We start from the raw sequence: 25,107 nt of genomic DNA on the forward strand, positions 1-25,107 counted from the left end.
GTGATGTAGGAACAAAAGGTGTAGACAGGGAGCATTTATCCTACCAGGGACAGCCAGAGGCCAATTCTCTATGGTCTCAATTAAAAAGGTGTTCCTCTGGTTTCCCGGTTTCTGATCAAATTAGTATCTTGGGAGAGAGAAGGAAGAACAATAAAATAGAAAATGTACTTAACAAGTTGATTCCCATATGGGAACTCTGTATGCCATTGTGTTTCTTTTATCAGTTTGGATTGTCTCCCCTTAGGTATGATTTTTTTAATCCTTTTTTTAATCGAATCACTGTGATGCTTACAAAGCTGTTCATGATTAGGTTTCAGTTATACAGTGTTCCAGTATCCATCCCTCCACCAGTGTATATTATCCAGCACCAGTGTCCACCAGTTTCTCCTGCCTCCCCCCCTGCCACCCTCGTTTGGGCATTGTGGTTTATAATAGAGATACTGAGAGGTTATCAGGAATATCCCTTTACCTACTTTTGAAACTCAGTTCTTGTCCAGGGTGATCATTTCCAGCTATTATTTCCAGTCATATTGGTCCTTTCTCTACCTTACTGATGTAGGTCAATAAGTAGATAGGGAAGGTCCCCTAAGGCAATGGTAATGCATCTCCTGGGGAATAATAATAGTATCAATAGCTCTGAAGTTGCAAAAAACCAACTTTGCAGAAAGCAGGAACTGGTGGTCACTTAATACCTCTACTGCAAACCACAACACCCAAAAGGAGAGAGAGAGCAAAAGGGAATGCCCTGCCACAGAGGCAGGGTGGGGTGGAGGGGATGGGGTGGGGATGGTGGGAGGTATGCTGGGACCATTGGTGGTGGAAAATGGGCACTAGTGGAGGGATGGGTACTCTACCATTGTATGACTGAAACACAAGCAAGAAAGTTTGTAAGTCTGTAACTGTACCTCAAGGTGATTCACAGATTTTTTTTTTAAAATTGAATCACTGTGGGAAAAGTTACAAAGCTTTCAGGTTTAAGTCTCAGTCATGCAATTATCAAACACATTTCCCTTCATCAATACTTATTTTTCACTACCAAGAACCCCAATAAACCCCCCTCCCAACCCTCCCAATGCCTGTGAGGCAGATGAATTCTAGTTAACACTCTATCTACTTTGATTAGATTCATCGTTTCGACAAAAGATGCACCCTTATTATTTAGGGTTTACACCCCCAAATCAGACATGCTTAAAAGGCATTGTGAAATAATTTGTTTTCTACAGCTGATGTTACAAGAACCAAATGATGTTACGCGGCTGCTGTTGTGGCCGCGAGATTTTGGATTTCTCTTTTTTTACTTATTAAACCTGGAAGTACTTCTGCTGAGAGTCAGATAATTATGAGATTAGTTTCTGTGCTTTGGAGCCGCTCGTGGGGGGCAACTTGTGACCTCGGTAGGGTGTGAAGGACGAGCCGGGAATGCCCCCCTTCCCATGAGGTTTCAGTTGCCCCATCACGACCGGCTCCTACTTGGCTTTCCAATAAAGCTCCGAAGTGGCTGCCATCTTCCTTTCCAGCGGGAAAAAGGCAGAAGGGAGCAAAACTCTTTCCCCTTCGTGCAGGCATGGTGGTGTGGATTAACGCATAGTGCATTCACTTTTCTGCTGCAAGCTGCCGGGCTCTGCATTAAGTCCTTGTGCTTCTGAAGTCATGGCCGTGCCAGAGAGCTGCTCGTGGGGTGGGGGGATTCACTGATTTAAAAAAAAAAAGAAAGCAGGAACTAAGGCCTGATAAGATTTTCTTTTTTTCTTTTTTTTAATTTTTATTAGTGAAACACCATGAGGTATAGTTGTAGACTTACAAATTTTGAAACACCATGAGGTATAGTTGTAGACTTACAAATTTTTGTGCTTGGGTTTCAGTTATACAGTGATTGAGTACGCATCCCTCCACCAGTGCCCATTCTCCACCACCACAGATCCCGGTATCCTTTCCACCCCCCCATCCCCCAACCCCCATCCCACTCCGCCTCTGTGGCAGGGCATTCCCTTTTGTTATCTCTCTCCTTTAGGGTGCTGTGGTTTGCAAAAGAGGCATTGAGTGGCAATCGTGTTTGGTCTATAGTCTACTTACAGCATGCATCTCCCATCCTGGGAAGATCCTCCCAGCACCCTTTATTTGGTGCTCCCTTCTCTATCTGAGCTGCCTTTCCCCCTAGTATGTGCGCTTGGCTCCAAGCCTTGGATTGAAACTCCTGGTGCTTATCTCGGCTATTCTTGGGTGTTAGTCTCCTATTTTGTTACTTTATGTTCCACAGATGAATGCAAGGCCTGATAAGATTTTCATCTGGTTCCAGCAACAGATCCAGAGAGGGCTGGAGAAAGAAATTTAAAAGTTCACTGCCATCTCTACCTCCCTTCCCAACAATCTTATAAACGAACTTTGACCTAGAAAGAAGCCCTACATGGGGGCAGGTTGGAGAAACCCTTATAGAAACCTCCTTGAACAAAGGGGGTGCATATGCTGCCCGAGCCTGAGCCCATGTACTACTTGTGTCCACTTGTGCACAAGCGCACATACTTGTGTCCATGTACTACTTGCTGAGCACACGTGGTGCCTGAGCACATGTGTCACACCCATCTTCCCTCTTGAGATGTGGATTTTCATGCTTCCATAGCTAATGTTGGAGTGTATGTAGGGGCTCTCTCTGCCCTTGGGGATGCCAGGGTTCTCTCTACTCTCTCCCATTCTCTCTTTATCTTTCCCTTCTTAAAAATCTCCAAATAAAATCTGTTTTTCTTCACTGCTTACCTACTACTGAAATTTTTTTCTGTGAGGCAAGACACGAACCCTGAAACCCGGGTCCTGGGTGGCAGAGGCAGATTGGGAGAAAGTGACCATCTCTCTCCTCTATGCCTCACATAAAACACCTGTGGGTCCCACCGACATCATTTCCTACCCTCCACCCCACACACACTTGTCCTTGATTCCAACCATTGACCAGTCCTCCAAGCCCCTGTTTTCCCTGACTGTGGATATTAGTCTTCTAATATTTATAGTGATAGCCCAGCGGGTAGGGCGTTTGCCTTGCACTCTGCCAACCCGGTCGACCTGGGTTTGATTCCTCTACCTCTCTTGGAGAGCCCAGCAAGCTACCGAGAGTATCTAGCCTGAACAGCAGAGCCTGGCAAGCTCCCTGTGGCGTATTCGATATACCAAACACAGTAACAACAAGTCTCACAATGGAGACGTTACTGGGCCTGCTTGAGCAAATCGTTGAACAATGGGAGGATAGTACTACAGGACAATGAGTGTGTGTGTGTGTGTATGTGTATACATATATATGCATATATTTATCACAAGTGAATGCAGTCATTCTATATCTGTCCATCTCCTTCTGACTCAGTTCACTCAGCATGATCTCTTCATGTTCATCCATTTATAAGCAAATTACATGACTTCATTTTTTCTAACAGCTGCATAGTATTTCATTGTGTAGATGTGCCATGGTTTCTTTATCCATTCATCTGCTCATGGGCACTCAGGTTGTTTCCAGATTCTGGCTATGATGAATAGTGCTGAAATGAACATAGGAGTGTGGATGGTGTTTCTGCTGTGTGTTTTTGGGCCCTCAGGGTATATTCCCACAAGTGGTGTTACTGGTTCAAATGGGAGCTCAGTTTCTAGCTTTTTGAGGAATGTCCATATTGTTTTCCAAAAAGGCTAAACCAGTTGGCGTTCTCCCCCCACACCACATACACATTTTAAGTATGATCTTACAGTGAAGGAATGTCTCTGAAAAACTCCTGTGAGCAGTTACTAAGAGGAGTTCTTTGCCAACCCAAATCCCTAATGGTGATTGTCTATCATCTGCCAAGTCTCTGCAGTAACTTACACCAAATGCTTGCTCTAGTGGACCAAAGTGATAGTACAGCGGGGAGGGCATCTGCCTTGCATGCAGATGATCTGGGTTCTGTCCCTGACATTTCATGTGGTCCCCGAGCACTGCAAGGAATAATTCCTGAGTGCAGAGCCAGGAATATCCCCTGGGCATTGCCAGATGTGACCTCAAAACAAAACAAAACAAAACAAAACAAAAACCCCTTGCTTTAGCATCTTTAAATACCATATTTAAATACAATCACACATAAGACAAAAGCACAAAACTGTTGAAGATAAAACTTTTCAATATTTTTTATTAGCTTTAATATACCTAACACCCCATGGCCTGTGATATGGTTGATGTTTTGAAGGTGAGAAATAGTTGTAGTGGTTGAACTTGCTGAATCGTATATATTAAAAAGTATATATATATATTTTGTAGGAGTACTGCTATTTATTTAGCCATTGATTAGCTGATTAAATTGGGCATGAAATCCACCTTAATTTTTATTTATTTATTTTTTTCTTTTTATATTTATTTATTGAATCACTGTGGGAAAAGTTACTAAGCTTTCAGGTTTAAATCTCGGTCATACAATGATCAAACACCAATACTTCACCAGTACTCATTCTTCACCACCAAGAACCCCAGTATACTCCCCCTCCCACCCCCCTAAATGCCTGTGAGGCAGATGATATCTACTTAACTCTTCTCTACATTGATTAAATTCATTATTTTGACAAAAGATGCACCATTATTGTTTAGAATTTCCTCCCCGAACAATCAGAATTGCTGAAAGGGCATTGTGAAATATTTTGTTTTCTATAGCTGGTTATGAGAATCATATAATGTCATGCTGCCATGATTTTGGATTTCTACAAAGAGCCAGATAATTACAAGATTGGTTTCTGTGTGCCTGGTGTTATGGCCTTGCCAGAGAGCCGCTCGTCGGGGGCAACTCGTGACCTAGGTAGGGCATGAAGGAAGTGCTGGTGTCGCCCCCCTTCCCATGAGACTGCAGTTGCCCCATCACCGCCAGCTTGTACCTGACTTTCCTATAAGCTCTTAGGTGGCCACCACCTTGCTGCCAGGGGGGAAAAAGGTGGAAGGGAGCAACACTCTTTCCCTCCTGGGGAGGCATGGTGCCGTAGTTTAACGCATGGTCCATTCACTTTTCTTCTGCAAGCTGCTGGGCTCTGGACTAAGTTCTTTTGCCCCTGGAGCCATGGCCATGCCAGAGAGCCACTTGTGGGAGGCAACTTGTGACCTCGGTAGGGTGTGAAGGATGAGCCGGTACCGCCCCCCTTCCCATGAGACTGCAGTTGCCCCATCACCGCTGGCTCATACGTGGCTTTCCAATAAGCTCTGAGCCGGCGGCCACCTTGTATGGAGTCCAGATGCATTTCTGCCAAAAACCACTGGGTTTCAAGATTTGTTTCTGAGTCTCCAGTATCATGGCTATTAATCAGCTTGATCAGGAGCCAGAGAGGCCGTTTGTAGGCGGCGACTCAGGGTCTCGTTGGGGTGGGGCGAAAGAGTCGGCTCCACCCCCATGTGGTGAGGCCCCATGTGTCTCGTCACTGCAGGCCCAAACCTGACTGTCTTGTGGCCTCTGGAGGATGACGGTCACCAGGCCGCCAGGGGGAGCAGGCCAAGGCATGAAAACTATTCCCATCTGGAGTGGCCCAGCCCCAGTAACCTACCGCAGGAACAGGACGCATTTCTGCCAAAAGCCTTTGGGTTCCGAGATTCGTTTCTGAGACTCTGGGAATATGGCCAGTAAGCAGTTCCATCAGGAACCGGAGAGGTCATGCCTCCAATTATATAGCTGAGCCGTAGGTGGTTTGTGGGTGTGTCTCCCAAATACATAACTTTTGGCCGTTTTACTTTCTTGGTAAACTTTGCCCCAAGTTTTTGGGGTCTGGCCAAAGGCACAGCAGCAATTTTGGGGTATCTGAAAGTCTGAAGTTGCCATCAGGCTGCTGATGCACTCACCTCACAGGTACAGATTGACCTGCTGGTGGCACCATACCCCCTTAAAAAGTATATTTGAAAAAATTATTTTTATTGAATCACCATGAATTAGAGCATTACAAAGCAGTGTTATTTCCCAGCACCAGTGTCCCCCGTTTCCCTCCCACCCCCAGACCGCAAGCCTTACCCCCACTCCAGCTGCTTCTATGGAAGGCACCTGTCTCTCTTTCACTCTCATTTTAGGCATTACGGTTTTTAATACAGATGCTGAAAGGTTATTGTAAGCCACAGTATCTCAATTAAAAAAATTAAAATAGTGTCAGAAAATAATTAAGTACGGTGGTAAATGTAGGAGCTCTCAGTTCTATTCCTTTGGTAAGAGTCTATTACCCTGTATCACACTGCCCTGAGTAATGGAGCTTTTTCACATAGTTTCAATTCACAGAATGCAGTAACTCCTGTCTTCTTTTTCTCTCAGAGTTGCTACAGCTATTCTAGGGGTTTTATGGTTTCATTAAAAAAAAAAAAGATTTAGTAGTAGATCTGGGCAGTTCTCTAGAATCAGCTCTTGCTCTCCACCAGGGGTTTCCTTACTGGATAAATGCAACACCTTGTCCATACTTTTGGAGATGCGAGTGCTATTTTATTTATTTATTTATTTATTTAATTTAAAAAATTGAATCACTGTGAGATATAGTTATAAAGGTTTTGTAATTGGGTTTCAATCATACAATTTTCCAACAAACATTCCTCCACCAGTATGCATTTTCCACCACCAATATCCGTCATATCCCTCCTGCCACCCCACTCCCCAGTCTGCCTCTATGACAGGTATTTTTTTTTCTTAGTCTTTCTCTCTAATTAATTTTTAAAAATTGAATCGCCCTGAGAGATACAGTTACAAAGTTGTTCGTGATTGGGTTTTAGTTATACAGTGTTCCAACACCCATCCCTTCACCACTGTACATTTCCCACCACCAATGTCCCCAGTTTCTCTCAGTACTCCTTTGTCAATGGATACCTTTCTTATATATTATAATTTTTATTTTTTTATTTATATATTTTATATTTTGGGCTAGAGCAATAGCAAAGCGGTAGGGCGTTTGCCTTACAAGCGGCCAACATGGCCGACCCGAGTTCGATTCCTCTGCCCCGCTCGGAGAGCCCAGCAAGCTACCGAGAGTATCTCACCCTCACGGCAGAGCCTGTCAAGCTACCCGTGATGTATTCGATATGCCAAACAGTAACAACAAGTCTCATGATGGAGACGTTACTGGGCCCGCTCGAGCAAATTGAAGAACAATGGGAGGACCGTATGTACCGTATGTATATTTTATATTTTAATGATTTTTTATTTTATTCAGGGCTGGAGCGATAGCACAGCGGGTAGGACGTTCGCCTCACAAGCGGCCAACATGGCCGACCCGAGTTCGATTCCTCCGCCCCTCTCGGAGAGCCCAGCAAGCTACCGAGAGTATTCAATATGCCAGACACAGTAACAACAAAGTCTCCAATGGAGACGTTACTGGGCCTGCTCTAGCAAATCGACGATCAACGGGAGGGCCTTTACCTTTACCTTTACCTTATTTTATTTATTTATTTATTTATTTTTATTAAAAATTTTTTTAATAGTGAGACATCATGTGGTCCAGTTGCAGACTTACACACTTTTGTGCTTGGGTTTCAATTATACAATGATCAAATACCATCCCTCCACCGGTGCCCATTTCCCACCACCATTGATCCGAGTATCCCTCCCACTCCCCATCCCCGCCATCCACCCTGCCTCTGTGGCAGGGCACTACCCTCTGTTCTCTCTCTCCTTTTGGGTGTTGTGGTTTGCAAAAGAAACATTGAGTGGCAATCATGTTTGGTCTATAGGCTACTTTCAGCACGCTTCTCCCATCCTGGGAGGATCTTCCCAACACCTTTATTTGGTGTTCCCCTCTTTATCTGAGCTCCCTTTTCCCTAGTATGTGTGGTTGGCCTCCAAGTCATGGAGTAGAATTCCTGGTACTAATCTCGGCCATTCTTGGGTGTTAGTCTCCTATTTTGTTATTTTATGTTCCCCAAATGAATGCAATCTTTCTATGTCTATCTCTTTCTTTCTGAGTCATTTCGCTTAACATATTTTCCATGTAGTACCACTTGTATGTGAATTTCGTGACTTCGTCTTTTCTAACAGCTACATAGTACTCCATTGTGTAAATGTACCAAAGTTTCTTTAACCAGTCATCTGTTCTCGGGCACTCAGGTTTTTTCCAGATTCTGGCTATTGTAAAGAGTGCTGCAATAAACAGGCAATTGCAGACGTCACTTCGACTATACTTTTTTGCCTCTCTGGGATATATTCCCAGGAGTGGTATTGCTGGGTCAAATGGGAGCTCAATTTCTAATTTTTTGAGAATCAACCATACTGTTTTCCAAAAGGGCTGAACCAGTCGGCATTCCCACCAACAGTGAAGGAGTGTCCCTTTCTCACCACATCCTCGCCAGCACCGGTTGCTTTTGTTCTTGTGGATATGGGCCAGTCTCTGTGGTGTGAAGTGATATCTCATTGTGGTTTTGATCTGCATCTCCCTGATGATTAATGATGTGGAACATTTTCTCATGTGCCTTTTAGCCATTCGGATTTCTTCTTTGTGAAAGTTTCTGTTCATTTCATCTCCCCATTTTTTGATGGGGTTGAATGTTTTCTTTTTGTGGAGTTCAACCAGTACTTTGTATATCCTTGAAATTAACACTTTATCAGATGTGTATTTGGCGAATATCCTTTCCCATTCTGTAGACTGTCTTTGTATTTTTCTCACTGTTTCTTTGGAGGTGCAGAAGCTTCTTAGTTTAAGATAGTCCCACTTGTCTATCTCCGTTTTCACTTGCTTGGCCAGCGGTGTGACATCTTTGAAGATACCATTGGCATCTATGTCATGGAGGATTTTGCCAACTTTTCCCTCAATGTACCTTATAGATTCTGGTCTGATGTTGAGGTATTTAATCCACTTAGATCTTACTTCTGTACATGGAGTTAGGCAGAGATCTGAGCCCATTTTTTTGCATGTAGCCGTCCAGTTTTGCCAGCATAATTTGTTAAAGAGGCTTTCCCTGCTCCACTTCACTTTTCTTGCCCCCTTATTGAAGATTAGATGCTCGTATGCTTGGGGGGAGATGTCAGTATATTCAACCCTGTTCCATTGGTCTACAGCTCTGCCTTTGTTCCAGTACCATGCTGTTTTAATTATTTTTTTTTTCTTTTTTTCCCTTTATTTTATTTTATTTTTTTTTACAGTTGTAGATTTACAATTTTTTGTGCTTTGGTTTCAATTGTACAATGATCAGATACCCATCCCTCCACCTGTGCCCATTTTCCACCACCATGGATAATATCCCTCCCACCCCCATCCCCCCATCCCCCCTGTCTCTGTGGCAGGGCAATCCCCTGTGTTCTCTCTCTCCTTTTGGGTGTTGTGGTCTGCAAAAGAGGCATTGAGTGGCAAACATGTTCAGTCCATAGTCTACTTTCGACATGCATTTCCCCTCCTGGGAGGATCCTCCAAACATCCTTTATTTGGTGCTCCCTTCTCTATCTGAACTGCCCTTTCCTCTAGGATACCCGGCTGGCCTCTGAGTTATGGAGTAATCCTCCTGGTGCTGATCTCAGCTATTCTTGGGTATTAATCTCATACTTTGTTACTTTATATCCCCCAGATGAATGCAATCTTTCTATGTCTATCCCTCTCTTTCTGACTCATTTCGCTTAGCATGATACTTTCCATATTGTACCACTTGTATGTAAATTTCATGACTTCATCTTTTCTAACCGCTACATAGTACTCCATTGTGTAGATGTACCAAAGTTTCTTTAACCAGTCATTTGTTCTCGGGCATTCAGGTTTCTTCCAGTTTCTGGCTATTGTAAAGAGTGCTGCAATGAACAAACAAGTGCAGATGTCACTTCGACTATACATTTTTGCCTCTCTGGGATATATTCCCAGGAGTGGTATTGCTGGGTCAAATGGGAGCTCAATTTCTAATTTTTTGAGAATCGTCCATACTGTTTTCCAGAAGGGCTGAACCAGTGGACATTCCCACCAACAGTGAAGGAGTGTCCCTTTCTCGCCACATCCACGCCAGCATCGGTTGCTTTTGTTCTTTTGAATGTGGGCCAGTCTCTGAGGTGTGAGATGGTATCTCATTGTGGTTTTGATCTGCATCTCCCTGATGATTAATGATGTAGAGCATTTTCTCATGTGCTTTTTTGCCATTCGGATTTCTTCTTTGAGAAAGTTTCTGTTCATTTCATTGCCCCATTTTTGGATGGGGTTGGATGTTTTCTTCTTGTGGAGTTTAACCAGTATTTTGTATATCCTGGATATCAACCCCTTGTCAGATGTGTATTCGGTGAATATCCTTTCCCATTCTGTAGACTGTCTTTGTATTTTGGTCACTGTTTCTTTGGAGGTGCAGAAGCTTCTTAGTTTAAGATAGTCCCATTTATCTATCTCTGTTTTCACTTGCTCGGCCAGTGGCGTGGCATCTTTGAAGATACCATTAGCTTCAATGTCATGGAGGGTTTTGCCAACTTTATCTTCAATGTACCTTATGGTTTCTGGTCTGATGTTGAGGTCTTTAGTCCATTTTGATCTTACTTTTGTACATGGTGTTAGGCAGAGTTCTGAGCCTATTTTTTTGCATGTAGCCATCCAGTGATGCCAACACAATTTATTAAAGAGGCTTTCCTTACTCCACTTCACATTACTTGCACCTTTATCAAAGATTAGATGAGCATATGATTGAGGGGAGATGTCAGTGTATTCAACCCTGTTCCATTGGTCTGCAGTTCTGCCTTTGTTCCAGTACCATGCTGTTTTAATTATTATTGCTTTGTAGTACAGTTTGAAGTTTGGGAGGTTTTGGTCATTTTGATCAGAATGTGTCTTGGGGTATTATTATTCGGATTTCTTCTAGCTGGTACCCTTCGGGCCTCCTGAATGTGGTCACAAGTTTTCTTCAGCTCTGGAAATGTTGTAGCAATGATGTCTTTGACAGTTTCTTCTTCATCGAGGTTTTCTTCCTGTACCTCTGGGACTCCAATAATTCTTATGTTACCCCTCTTGGCTTCATCACGATCTTCTCTTGCCATCTGTTCCGAATTGTGAGTCTCTTTTCCATTTTCTGCTCTTTTCTGGAGAGTCTCTGAACTTCATCTTCGAGCTCACTGATTCTGTTCTCAGCAGCTGTTACTCTGCTGCTGAGGCCTTCCACTGAGTTTTTCAATTCGCCTACCAGGTTTTTCAGGTCTGACATTTCCGATTGCATTTTCCTCATTTCTGCCTTCAGATCCTCTTGTCTTCTATTGGCATTGCTTTCCATTGTTTCTTTTAATTCCCTAAGCATCCTAAGTAGCTCCCTTCTGAATTGCTTGTCAGAGAGGTTGTCTAACACTACAGTACTGTTGGTGTCATCTGGGCTAGACTCTTCAATATGAAAGTTTGGTGGGCTTTTGCGTTGCTTTACCATTGTGAGAGGTGTGGTTTAGTCCTTCACGTTCACTGTTACTATTCTGCTTGATATGCAGTGTGAGTTAAGATAGGCTTATGAGTTATTGGCTACTGTGTTTCTAGTGGCTGAGCTAAAATAGAGAAGTTTCCATCTAAGAAGGTAGCTTATGGTTCCTATGGCATACTTAGTGGGAAAATATTTCGTGGCCGTGTCAGCGGCCGCGGCTCCGGAAAGAGTCCCTGGCACTGGGCGAGGAGTTGGGAACGTCTCCTGTTTGGAATTGGAGCCGTTCAGCTTTGTTGCCCAGAGCTGGGCCTCTGCGCCCGTCCCACGCATATAAGGGGTTGAAAACCGGCTTTCTAGGGGCTGGTTCTAGCTGCGCATGCCCAGAGAGGGCCCCAGGCCCTTGGGGGCTGGCTGTACCTGTTGGAATTGGAACCGTTCAGCTTTGTTGCCCAGAGCTGGGCCTCTGTGCCCGTCCCACGCAGATCAGGGGTTGTTTTAATTATTACTGCCTTGTAGTAGAGTTTGAAGTTAGGGAGGTTGATTCCTCCTATTTTCTTTTTCCCAAGAATTGCTTTAGCTATTCGTGGGGGCTTATTGTTCCATATAAATTTTAGGAGTGTTTGCTCCTCTTCTTTGAAGAATGTCATGGGTATCCTAATAGGGATTGCATTGAATTTATACAGTGCTTTGGGACGTATTGCCATTTTGACAATGTTAATTCTCTCGATCCATGAACAGGGGATATTTTTCCATTTCCTCGTATCCTCTTTTATTTCCTGAAGTAGCGTTTTGTAGTTTTCTTTGTACAGGTCCTTCACTTACTTAGTTAAGGTGATTCCTAAGTACTTGATTTTCTGGGGCACAATTGTAAATGGGATTGTTTTCTTCATGTCACTTTCTTCTCTTTCACCATTTGCATATAGGAAAGCCATGGACTTTTGGGTATTGATTTTATAGCCTGCAAACTTTACTATACAAGCCTATTGTTTCTAGAGGTTTCTTGGTAGAGGTTTTAGGTTTCTCTAAGTATAGTATCATATCATCTGCGAATAGTGAGAGCTTGATTTCTTCCTTTCCTACCTGGATACCCCTAATATATTTTTCTTGCCTAATCACTATTGCAAGTACTTCCAGTACTATATTGAATAGCAGTGGAGAGAGTGGACATCCGTGTCTCGTCCCTGATCTTAGAGGGAAGGCTCTCAGTTTTTCGCCATTGAGGACGATGGTTGCTGTAGGCTTGTGGTAGATGGCTTTAACTATATTGAGGAATGTACCCTCTATCCCCATTTTGGCTAGGGTTTTCATCATAAATGGGTGCTGGATCTTGTCAAATGCTTTCGAAGCATCTATTGATATGATCATATGATTTTTATCTTTTCTTTTGTTGATATGGTGGATTATGTTGATTGATTTCCGAGTGTTAAACCAGCCTTGCATCCCCAGGATGAATCCTACTTTGTCATGGTGTATGATCTTTTTGATGAGTAGTTGAATTCTATTTGCTAGTATTTTGTTGAGAATCTTCGCATCTGTGTTCATCGGGGATATCGGCCTGTAGTTTTCTTTCCTCGTCGTGTGTTTGTTTCCTTTCGGTATCAGAGAGATATGGGCTTCATAGAAACTATTTGGGAGAGTTTTCGTTTTTTCAATTTTCCGGAAAAGCTTGAGAAGGACTGGCAGTAGGTCCTCTTTAAATGTTTGGAAAAATTTGCTAGTGAATCCTTCTGGACCTGGGCTTTTGTTTTTGGGAAGACTTTTGATTGCAGTTTCTATTTCGTTGATGTTAATAGGTCTATTCATATACTCCAGATCTTCTTGATTCAGCTTTGGGAGATTATAGGAGTCCAGGAATTTGTCCATTTCTTCTAGGTTCTCTTGTTTCGTGGCATACAGACTTTCAAAGTAGTCTCTGATGATCTTTGGGATTTCTTTAGTTTCTGTTATGATATTCTCCTTCTCATTTCTGATTCGGTTTATTAGTGTTCTCTCTCTTTGTGAGTGTTGCTAGTGGTTTATCTATCTTGTTTATTTTCTTGAAGAATCAGCTCTTGGTTTCATTGATCTTTCAGATTGTTTCTTTGGTTTCCATGTCATTGATTTCTGCTCTAAGTTTTATGATCCCTTTCCTTCTGCCTGAGTTAGGCTTTTTCTGTTGATGCTTTTCTAAGGTCTTGAGCTGTGAGGTCAAGTTGTTTTTGTGCATAGTTTCTACAGACCTAAGATATGCATGCAGAGCTATAAATTTTCCCTTTAATACGGCTTTCGCTGTATTCCATTAGTTCTGGTAGCTCATGTCTTCATTCTCATTTGTTTCCAGGTATCTTTTGATTTCGTCCTTGACTTCGTTCCTGACCCACTCATTGTTCAGCATTGAGTTGCTTAATGTCCAGGTGTTTGATTTGGTTCTCCATGTCTGTGTGTGATTCGCTTCTATCCTCAGTGCATCATGGTCTGAAAAGATGGCTGATACTATTTCTATCTTCCTGATTCTGTTGATATATGTTTTGTTTCCTAGCACATGGTCTATTTTCGAAAATGTTCTGTGTGCACTGGAGAAGAATGTGTATTCTTCCTTTTTGGGGTGTAAAGTCCTGTATAGGTCTAAAAGCCCTCTCCTATTTCTTCTTTCAATGCCAATGATTCCTTGCTGGATTTTGTTCTTGTTGATCTGTCCAGAGGTGATAGGGCGATGTTGAAGTGTCCACGTACTATTGTGTTGCTTGCAATGTCCTCCTTAATATCTGTTAGCAGTTGTTTTAAATATTTAGCTGTTCCCTCATTAGGTGCGTATACATTTAAGAGTGTGATTTCTTCCTGTTGTACGTATCCTTTGATGAAGAGAAAATAGCCTTCACTGTCCCTTCTAATCTTTTTCAAGGTGAAATTTAATGTTATCGAATACTAGTATGGCCACCACAGCTTTTTTGCAGGAGCTATTTGCTTGCAGGATTGTTTTCCATCCTTTGACTTTGAGTCTGTGTTTGCTCTGATTGTTGAGATGAGTTTCTTGTAGGCAGCAGAATGTTGGGTTCTGTCTCTGTATCCATTTTGCCACTCTGTGTCTCTTAAATGGTGAATTTAGACCGTTGACATTGAGAGAGAGTATGGTTTATGGGGTTTTGTGTCATGTTTCTGTGCGGGTGTGTTGTGGTTGTAGGGTTTGTCTTGTCTAATAGTAACCCCTTTAGGCCTTGTTTTAGGTTTGGTTTTGAGTCTATGAAGTTCCTGAGCTGCTGTTTATCTAGAAAATAATGTAGTGTTACTTACATTTTGAGTGAGAGTTTTGGATAGAGTATTCTTGGTGAAGCATTCATTTCAGTGAGTTTTTTCACTATATCTCGCCACTGCCTTCGGGCTTGTAGGGTTTCCTCTGATAGGTCTGCTGTGAATTTCAGGGGTGCTCCTTTGTATGTGATTTCCTTTTTTCCCCTTGATGCTTGTAGTACTGTTTCTCTATTGGCAGCATTGATCATTCTAACTATAATATGTCTTGGAGTGTTTCTGTTCGGGTCTCTTTTAGCTGGCACCCTTTGGGCTTCTTGAGTCTGAATGGCTGTATTGTGGAGCTCTGGGAATTTCTCGGCGATGATTTGTTGAACCATGGTTTTTTCATTGGGATTGTTTCCCTGAGCTTCTGGTAGTCCAATGATTCTAACGTTGTTTCTTTTGGAATCGTCTCCTAGGACTCTGATTCTCTGTAGAGCTATTTTGAGGTTTGCAACTGTTTGTTGTTGCGTGTTGGCTTGGTGCAGCTGATCTTCCAGCTCACTGATTCTTTTCTCAGCTGTGGTTATTCTATTTTTGAGGGCACAGAGTGAGTTTTTGATTTCATCTATGGAATCTGTGATCCGTGCCATTTCTGTGTTAAGCTTTCCAATTTCCGCTCTCATTTCTTGCTATATTTTGTCGATTGTGCGATCAATTGTTTCTTTCATGTCCTCTTTCAATTTTGCGGATATCTGTCTGACTGTTTCATTGAGTTGATTGAACATCTTAATGACTTCATATCTGAATTCCTTGTCAGAGAGGTCCCTAAGGTGGCTAGCACCTACTGAGGCTTCTGGACTTATTTCCTCGTCGTCTTCCTGTGGCGGGGATTTGCGCTGTTTCTCCATGTTGTTGTGTAGGTGTAGGGGTCAGATTTCTTGATTTGAGTAAACTACCTGTGGCCGTGTGAGCGTTGGCCGGCTGAAAATTAGGCCCAGCTCACTTTTAAAAAGCCATGCCCACTTCTAAAGTTGCCACACCCCTACGGATACCTGGTATGTGTCGGGGAGTAAAAACTGGGTGGGAAGAAGAGACCAGCTCAGGTTGGCCACGGAAAGGGAGAGGCAGAGAGGCTCAGATCTGCTTTGTTTCCTGGTGTCCGGGGGATGCCTCAGGGCTTGCACGGTGGAATCCAAGTCCTGGGTCCGAGAAACGGCGTGAAGACTGACCTGGTGGTTGGGGAGGAGAGACAAGCTTGGCTTGGGCAGCGGAAAGGGAGAGCCAGAGAGGCTCAGATCTGCTTTGTCTTCCGGCGTCCAGGGGACGCGTCGGGGCTTGCACGGTGGAATCCAAGTCTTTATTTTTTAAACTGAATCACTGTGAGCTACAGTTACAAAGCTTTCATGTTTGAGTTCCGGTTATACAATGATTGAACATCCATCCTTCCACCAGTGCACATTTTTCATCACCAATGTCCCCAGCATCCCCACATTCCACCCTTCTCTCTGCCTCTATGGCAGCCAATTTCCCCTATACTCTCTCTCTACTTCTGTGCACTATGGTTTGCACTACAGATATTGAGAGGCCAACGGATGCTATTTTAAATAGAGCATTATTTTCTAATTCTCTCTTCTAGTTCTTTAACTGAATATTAAAATTTACTTAGTTTAATTTAATTTAATTTGTGGTGTTGTTCCTGGAGGCATTTGGGTTTAACTCCTAGTGTTACTCAGAATGCAACAAGTGCCAGGGACCAAACCCCAGGACTACTGAATGCAAAGAATAAATGCCAGATTTTTTTTAAAGGTGAGCTTTTTTTTAATTGAATCACCATAAGATACAGTTACAGACTTACAAACTTTCATGATTACATTTCAGACATACAATGATCAAGCACTCATCCCTGCATCAGTGCCCATTCTCCATGACCAGTGTTCCCAGTATCCCTCCCACCACCCTTCCCCCATCCCACACCCCGCCTCTGTGGCAGGCACATTCCCTCTTACTCTCTCCTTTTGGGTGTTATGGTTTGCAATACAGATACTAAGAGGCCATCATGTTTGGTCCATAGTCTACTTTCAGCACTCATCTCTCATCCTGAGTGAGCCCTCCTATCATCATTTACTTAGTGGTCCCTTCTCTGTCCCAGCTGCCTTTTTGCCCAGCATGTGAGGCTGGCTTCCAACCTGTGGAGCAATCTTTCTGGCCCTTGTCTCTACTATCTTTAGGCGTTAGTCTCCTATTATGTTACTTTATATCCCACAAATGAGTGCAGTCCTTCTATGTCTTTCCCTCACTTTCTGACTCATTTTACTTAGCATGACACTCTCCATATCTATCCACTTCTACGCAAATTTCATGATTTCATCTTTTCTAACAGCTGCATTTATATAAATGCATTTCAGCAACCCCCCAACTCCCATCAAACCTTTCCCCCTATTATTTTAAATGATTTATTTATTTATCTACAATAGCATTGCTATTTAAGCCTTTGGTTTACAGAGTGATATACCCTCAACGTTGTCTCCATCTCTCTAATTCTCTATTGTTCCTTCTGAAGACTGCAGGGTATAAAGCAATAAGGTGGGGACTGTAGAAAAGCAAAGTCATTGGCAATATCTACTTTGTGCATTTTATTTACATGTGATACTCAGGGAAATTTTGCTGGGAACATTGCACTGAGTGCGTGATTCATTGATCCAGAGACGATCTCTACAAAGTCCTGTGATGCTTAGAGATCATAGTAGCAGCATAGGTGAAGCCTTGCATGTGGGCGAGATTCTAATATTCTCATGTTCTCCCTCTCCTGGAACTTGGATTAACTCCAAGTATTTCAACTTGGAATACCTCATGGTATTTTTTTTTTTGTGACTTTTTTTGGGGTGGGGGTCACACCCAGCTATACTCAGGGATTACTCCTTGTTCTGCATTCAAGAATCACTCCTGGCAGTGCTTGGGGTACCATGTGGGATGTCAGGAATAGAACCCGGGTCGGCTGCATGGAAGACAAACACACTACCTGCTGTACTATCACTCCGGCCGGCCCCCCTCATGTTATTTTGTAAACTTACCTCCTGATTAAACCTGGGTTTTAGTATCCTGGGTTTAGTGTTTGCTTCCAAGTTAGCAAAGCATTGAAAAATTAGTAAGATGTTTCAAATGATATGTCCCCCTAACTTTTGAAGGCACTGTGGCTCTAAGAGAAGACATTGGTTTTAAAAATATTGGGTAATCTATGCCTTATTTAAGAGAAGTACCTTTACAAACACTCGCTTAAGAGCAATAACGAAATGCTTCTAAATACATAAGTAAAAAGTTTATCTAGCTCTGGAAAGAAAGATGGCGGCCGCACGGGAGCCTTGTGGAAAGCAGGTTTGAGCCGGGGCTGGCGGGAGCGGCAGGGACCTCATGGGAAGGGGGGCTTTGTGGGCCGTCCCCCACGCCCCACCGAGGTCGCCAGCTGCCCCCCACGAGCGGCTCTCCGGCACGGCCACGACTCCAGGGCACAGAAACCAATCTCTTAACTAGCTAACTTTTAATAGAAATTCTTCCAGGGTCAATAAGTAAAATAGCAGAAATTCAAAACCGCGCGGCCGCTATTGCGGCCGCGCGACATCATTTTATTCTTAAACCAAGTTGTAGAAAGCAAATCATTTCACAACGCTGTTTCAGCATGTCTGATTGTGGGGGGTGGGTCGTAAACTCTAAACAATAATTGTGCATCTTCTATCGAAATAATCTATCTAGTCAAAGTAGATAGAGTATTAACTAGAACTCATCTGCCTCACAGGAATTGGGAGGGGCGGGAGGTGGGGGTCTATTGGGGTTCGGGGTTAAAAATGAGTATTGGTAAAGGGAAATGTGTTTGGTATCTACATGACTGAGACCTAAACCCGAAAGCTCTGTAACTTTTCCCACAGTGATTCAATAAATAAATAAATTATAAAAAATAAAAAAAATAAAATCTTTGGAAGGAAAAAAAAAGTTTATCTACGCGCCAGGATGTTTTCACCCAGAGTGTGATGGGTGGGAGGGTGGGAGCCCTCCCTGCCCCAAGGGACCCAGCCCCAGCAGCTGACCTCCACTACCCAACCACCGCCACGCTCCAGGCTGCTTTCCGGACTTCGTGGCTGCTTCGCAGCTGCATGGCACATCATAAGACACTTCTTACCCATTTTCCATAATTACCAAATCATATTTGATGGGGCTCAGACAGTAGGCGACAAATCATAGAGAAATCTATCTCTATCTATCTATCTATCTATCTATCTATCTATCTATCTATCTATATCTCGGAGAGCCCGGCAAGCTATTGAGAGAATCCTGCCCAAACCGCAGAGCCTGACAAGCTCCCCGTGACGTATTTGATATGCCCCAAACAGTAATGATAACAGGTCTCATTTTTCTGACCCTGATAGAGCCTCCAATCGTTGGGAAAGACGAGTAAGGAGAGGCTATTAAAATCTCAGGGCTTGGAGGAATAGAGATTTTACTGGCGCCCTCTCGAGTAAATCGATGAACTACAATGGGATGACAGTGATACAGTGACACAGTGATCTTAAAGAAAAGAATTCACTGTCAAACTGGAGATAGTTTTAGATTCTTGGTTTAGAAGGTGTATTTGTTTACTATTCTGTAGCATAATTAACTCAATGGCTTTGCAGCTGTCAAAGTTGAAAAGTCATAAATTTCATTCAGAGAAACTCTGATGTTAATATTGAGATGGTTGAAATGGGACATCAGAATCAAAGTGTCCAGGTGATTTTTCTCTAGAAAGAAGGAGGACCAAGTTTTCATTTGAATTTTTCTCTAGGAAGAAGGAGGACCACGTTTTCATTTGAATTTTCTTTTAATTTTCGTTTCATATAAATTTTTTCATATATTTTTAAATGAATCACCGTGAGATACAGTTATAGACTTACAAACTTTTGTGATTACATTTCAGTCAGACAATGATTGAGTACCCATCCCTCCACCAGTGCCCATTCTCTACCACCAATGTTCCCAGTATCCCTCCCTCCACCCCTCCATCCTGCACCCCCTCCCCCCGCCTCTGTGGCAGGCACTTTCCCTCTTACTCTCTCTCTCCCTTTGGGTGTTAGGGTTTGCAATATAGGTGGTAAGCTGTCATCATGTTTGGTCTACTTTCAGCACGCACCTCCCATCCCAAACAAGCCCTCCAAGCATCATTCACTTAAAGACTATATTTCTAATGACATTATTTCCCTCTTTTTCTTCATCTGCTACAATTAGGGGATCCCCAGAGACTGGACTAAGAAGAAAAGATGGCTCTCACCTTGAGTCCTGTGATTGGTCCCTCAAGGCCATGGAGGAGTAATAAGGACTCAGGCCTGCAGCCCTGGAGGATATTTCTCAGTGAGGCTCCTACCCGTGTCCATTTCACCATCATCACCTGTGCAGGTTCATGCCTGATTTTGCCTTCCTTCCCGTCCTGAGCACGGAATATCAGCTCTCATCACTCACGAGGGAGGAGAGAGCCGGGGGTCCCAGCTCCAAGCATGAGCCAGCAGAGTCCCAGCAGAGACCAGTGAGTGGTGAGGGGGTGGTGAATAGGGGTGCCCAGTTCTGACTCTTCTCTCCTCATCCGGGAAAGTGGGACAGGGAGACAGATATATGCATCGTTTCGATGCAGACACATGGGGAGCCCATGCTTGCTTTTCCTGTTGGGGGTTTCAGATCTCTCAGGAGAAATATTGCTCTCTCTACCAGGACTTCTTGCTTGGATTCGCCTGGCCCAAAAAAGAATCTCTCCAAACTCCTCCCCAGGCAAGCAAAATGTTCACCGATCTGGAGATGCTCATTACGGTGTTGAGGAGAAAGGAGAAATCATATCATTGCTAGTGGCTTTCTGTGAGCCTCTTTGATGGATATGCACAGAATTTTACATTGTTCTCTGCAGACTCACCCACAGCTGTCATTGTACACTTGAGTATTTGAGTTGAGTATTTCACAATTGAGGACAAAAACCACAAGGTTCTTTTTTTATTCATTAAGGTAATATTGGACCCAAGTATGCAAATATTTCTGTATTTTAGTGGGACAATGTTACCTTGTCACCATTTTAAAACTGGTTCTGAATATAAAAAATTATGAGAAGTCAGTTTTGGACCTGAGCAACCACAACTCAACCTTCCCTTTCATTCCCCAGGTCCCTCCTGATGTATAGCCTGTGGGACAGCAGCTCTCTGACTTTGATTGCCGACTCCCCTGCACCTACAAGATATTGGCATGGCATAGGGAACTAAAAAACTATTTAGTTTTTCAAAATATTTCTGGACTATTGATTAATTTTTGTGAGTTCCTGGGGGCACTCTTTGGCAATATATATGCCAAATACTGCAGCCTTCTGTAGTTTTTATTTTTTCCTTATTTTTAAATTTTTATTTATTTATTTATTTATTGAATCACTGTGGGAAAAGTTACAAAGCTTTCAGGTTTAAATCTCGGCCATGCAATTATCAAACACATTTCCGTTCAGCAATACTTATTTTTCACCACGAAGAACCCCAGTAAACCCCGCCCTCCCAAACCTCCCAGGCAGATGAATTCTAGTTAACACTCTATCTACTTTGATTAGATTCATTGTTTTGACAAAAGATGCACCATTATTATTTAGAGTTTACAACCCCAAATCAGACATGCTAAAAAGGCCTTGTGAAGTCATTTGTTTTCTACAGCTGGTCACAAGAATCAAATGATGTCGTGCGGCCGCTATTGCGGCTGCACGATTTTGGATTTCTGGTATTTTACTTATTAAGCCTGGAAGTATTTCTGCTGAGAGTCAGATAATTATGAGATTGGTTTCTGTGCTCTGGAGCCATGGCCGTGCCGGGGAGCCGCTAGTGGGGGGCAACTTGTGACCTCGGTAGGGTGTGAAGGACTAGCTGGGAACGCCCCCCTTCCCATGAGGTTTCAGACGCCCCCATCACGACCGGCTCATACCTGGCTTTCCATAAAGCTCCGAAGCAGCTGCCCTCTTTCTTTCCAGAGGGAAAAAGGAGGACTTCCTTATTTTTTTAAATGTCATTTATGCTGACTGAATGAGTGACTTAAAAAAATCTAATCATGGGACTGGAGTACAATGGGAGGGCACTTTCTTTGTCTGCTGCCAACTCAGGTTCAATCTCTGGCATCTCATATGGTCCTCTGAGCAATACCAGCAGTGATCTCTGAGTACAGAGTGCAGTGTAATCCCAGAGCACCACCAAGTGTGACCCTCCCCCAAAATAAATAATTAAGATAAAGCACTCTGGGAAGTGTACACTGGTGGAGGGATGGGTGTTGGAACACTGTACAACTGAAAACTTTTATTACTTTAAAGGAATGCTTAGTGTTTTGCTCTGATTTTTGATCGTTGAAACCATGAAGCATATAAATGGATAGACATGGAGCATATCATACTAAGTGAAATGAGTCAGAAAGAGAGGGACAGACATAGAAGTGTGGAGTATAGAATAACATAATTTGAGGCTGACACCCAAGGACAGTAGATACAAGGGCCAGGGGAATTGCCCCATAGCTGGGAGCCTGCCTCATGAGCTGAGGGGAGAAGGCAGATGGAATAGAAAAGGGATTACTAAGAAAATGATGGCTGAAAGAATTGGTCGGGATGGGAGATGTGTGCTGGAAGTAGATAAAGACCGAACATGATGACCTCTCAGTGTCTGTACTGCAAACCATAAGGCCCAAGGTAGAGAGAGAGAGTATGGGGAAGATTGTCTGCCAGTGAGTCAGGGGCGGGGGAGAAGTGGGAATACACTGGTGGAGGGATGGGTGTTTGATCATTGTGTAATTGTAACCCAAACATGAAAGCTTGTAACTATCTCACAGTGATTCAATAATGTTAAAAAAAGAAATCATGAAACATTTTTAGTCTCATATTGATTTCCTTCATGTTTTTTTCTTAAATCAGTGCCTATAGCAACAAGATGATAGAGTAGAACTCATTGAGAAAAGACTTAAAAATGATTGTCATGACCAAGAGCTATAGAGCTTCAAGTGGAGGACTCAAGAAGAGTTCCTCCATTTAGAAAATGCTCCAATCTAATATGTACTCACAGTGATGAGGACCTGTATGCTTGTTAATCACTCTCATTGATTTTCCCAAAGGTGTCTCTGCTCAGTGGAACCACACAACGTAACAGGGGCTGTGGAATTCCTCCTCCTGGGACTCTCCGATGATCCCCAAGTACAGCTTCTTCTCTTCTGCCTCTTCCTGTCCATGTACCTGGTCACCATCACGGGAAACCTGCTCATCATCCTGGCTGTCAGCTCCGATCCACTCCTGCACACCCCCATGTACTTCTTCCTCTCCATCCTGTCCACCACTGACATTGGCTTTACCTCCACCACAGTGCCAAAGATGATTTGGGACATTAACACTCAGAGCAGAACCCTCTCTCGTGCCGGCTGCCTATTGCAGTTTTCACTTTTTTATTTCTTTGCAAATTTGGACAGTTCCATTCTAGGTGTAATGGCATATGATCGCTTTGTAGCAATTTGCCACCCCCTGCACTACCCCATCATCATGAACCCCCGCCTTTGTAACCTGTTCCTTCTGATGTCTGTTTTTGTCAGCGTTTTGGACGCCCAGATACATTGCCTGATGATATCACTGCTAACATATTGCTCTCATGTGGAAGTCCCTCATTTCTTCTGTGACCCCCCTCAACTTCTGAGGCTTGCTTGTGAGGACACATCCACTGACAAGCTACTAATGTATTTTATTGGTGCTATCTTTGGTGGTGTTCCAGTCTCAGGGATCCTGTACTCTTATACAAGAATTGTGTCATCAGTTTTGAGAGTCTCATCTACAGGGGGGAGGTCCAAAGCCTTCTCCACCTGTGGCTCTCACCTGTCGGTTGTTTGCTTATTTTATGGAACAGCGATTGGGGTTTACCTCAGCTCAGCTGTCTCCCATTCTCCCAGAAATGGTACGCTGACCTCAATTGTGTACTCTATGGTGGTCCCCATGCTGAACCCCTTCATCTACAGCCTGAGAAACAAGGACCTCCAGAGAGCCTTTCAGAAATTTCTCAGTAGGAAAACTTCATCTTAATAGCACTGTAGCACTGTTGTCCCATTGATCATTGATTTGCTTGAGTGGGCACCAGTAACGTCTCCACTGTGAGACTTATTGTTATAGTTTTTGGCGTATCAAATACAACATGGGGAGCTTGCCAGGCTCTGCCGTGTGGGCGGATACTCTCAGTAGCTTGCCAGGCTCTCTGAGAAGGATGGAGTAGTCAAACCCAGGTCGACCTCATGCAAGGCAAACGCCCTACCCTCTGTGCTATTGCTCCAGCCCTTAATCTTAATATTGTATTTTTTGAAAAAACCATATGATTAGAAATAATTGAAAACACCAGATTTGAAATTAGCAAAGAAGCATCCCTGATAACATGATCATACAACTGTTTTTCCATGCTTTCATATTTCCTCATCAATTTTACTGAAAATTTAAAATAGCTTTTTTAGCTCTGCTCTAATAAGAATATTGGGGTATTCTGCAAGAGTCAAAAATCACTTCCAAATTCTGTCAACCTTAGAATAATTATACTTGTCACCCATGACTCAACATTTTGAAATGCAGAATCACCATTATATAACTATATACTTTATAAATAAATGTTACTAAACGTTTCCATGACTCATTTCCATGTTCATGTAAAACTGACCCTGATCAAATCTACTGCTTCAGGTTATATGAGAGAATGCAGGGTACGATTACTCAGTTTGGTTGCATATAGGAAGCATCAGGTTTTATTAAGGGGGGGTGTTAGTATTGGGAGTCACAATCACTACTCCTGGCATTGTTAGGGAATAATACAGTTCAGGGCACCCACAGGCAAAGCATGCACTCCTGCATCATAAAGCAACATTAGTGCCCAGGAAATCAACAGATAGATACATGCTTTAAATGCTAGAATTGCCAATTCAAGCCCCAGATCTTCTCTGTCCCATGAGCACTAACTGGAGGTCTTTCCCGTCTCCCACCGAGAAAATCGGAAGGGAAGAGAGGGGTGAGCAGTCATCCATGGTTGCTCTGTTTCCTGCCTGGATCGAGTTGGTATCCTGACTGAAGCTCACACTTCCGGATTTATAGAGCAGCATCGGATTTACAGAGTAGGGCAGCCAGGTGAAGAGGTCATGGCACAAAACCAGATAAGGGGTCATACATAGACTTACAGAGGTCAGGTTCAGAATTCAGTAAGCGGTGGTTGTTGATGCATGGGCCAGGGTGAGAAAAGAAAAGAATGTCTGCAACCGGAGTAAGGGCCGGGTCTGGAGCACCGTCGTGATAGGTCAGAAAACTTACCTGGGGAAGACGGAAGGACAGATGAGTAAAGTGAAGCATTTGCTTTTCTCTCTTCAGTACATTTTTGATGTTTCATGGCATTATGTTGGCTTGCATAGATCCAGATAGAAAGTCTTTCCTCGCCTCTCTCATGAGTTGGTGGAGAAGGCAGCAGGAATAGAGAAGAGATCACGAAGTCAATGATGGTTGGGGATTGTTGGGGATGGGAGATGTGTGCTGAATGTAGATAAAGGACCAAACGTGATAGCCCCTCATA

At 43.2% G+C, this 25,107-nt stretch overlaps 1 protein-coding gene across 1 annotated transcript; it reads left to right on the plus strand.

Annotated features, from left to right (window-relative positions):
- Nucleotides 1-20,031: 20,031 nt before the first annotated feature.
- On the plus strand, nt 20,032-23,591 carry LOC130021942 (olfactory receptor 18-like). Its single transcript, XM_056112685.1, has 2 exons — nt 20,032-20,060; nt 22,643-23,591. The coding sequence occupies exons 1-2, from the start codon at nt 20,032-20,034 to the stop codon at nt 23,589-23,591; spliced, it is 978 nt and encodes a 325-aa protein (XP_055968660.1).
- The last annotated feature ends 1,516 nt before the right edge of the window (nt 23,592-25,107 follow it).

Source organism: Sorex fumeus, unplaced genomic scaffold (genome assembly GCF_029834395.1).
Source record: "Sorex fumeus unplaced genomic scaffold, SorFum_2.1 ptg000019l, whole genome shotgun sequence".
Lineage (NCBI taxonomy): Eukaryota > Metazoa > Chordata > Mammalia > Eulipotyphla > Soricidae > Sorex > Sorex fumeus.

What these genes read in the sequence shown, in the direction of transcription:
- LOC130021942 (XM_056112685.1), top strand. Translation starts at nt 20,032, where the DNA reads ATGAGCCAGCAGAGTCCCAGCAGAGACCA. An exon ending in CAGAGTCCCAGCAGAGACCA is followed by an intron (nt 20,061 to 22,642) that starts GTGAGTGGTGAG and finishes ATTTTCCCAAAG; the next exon opens with GTGTCTCTGCTCAGTGGAAC.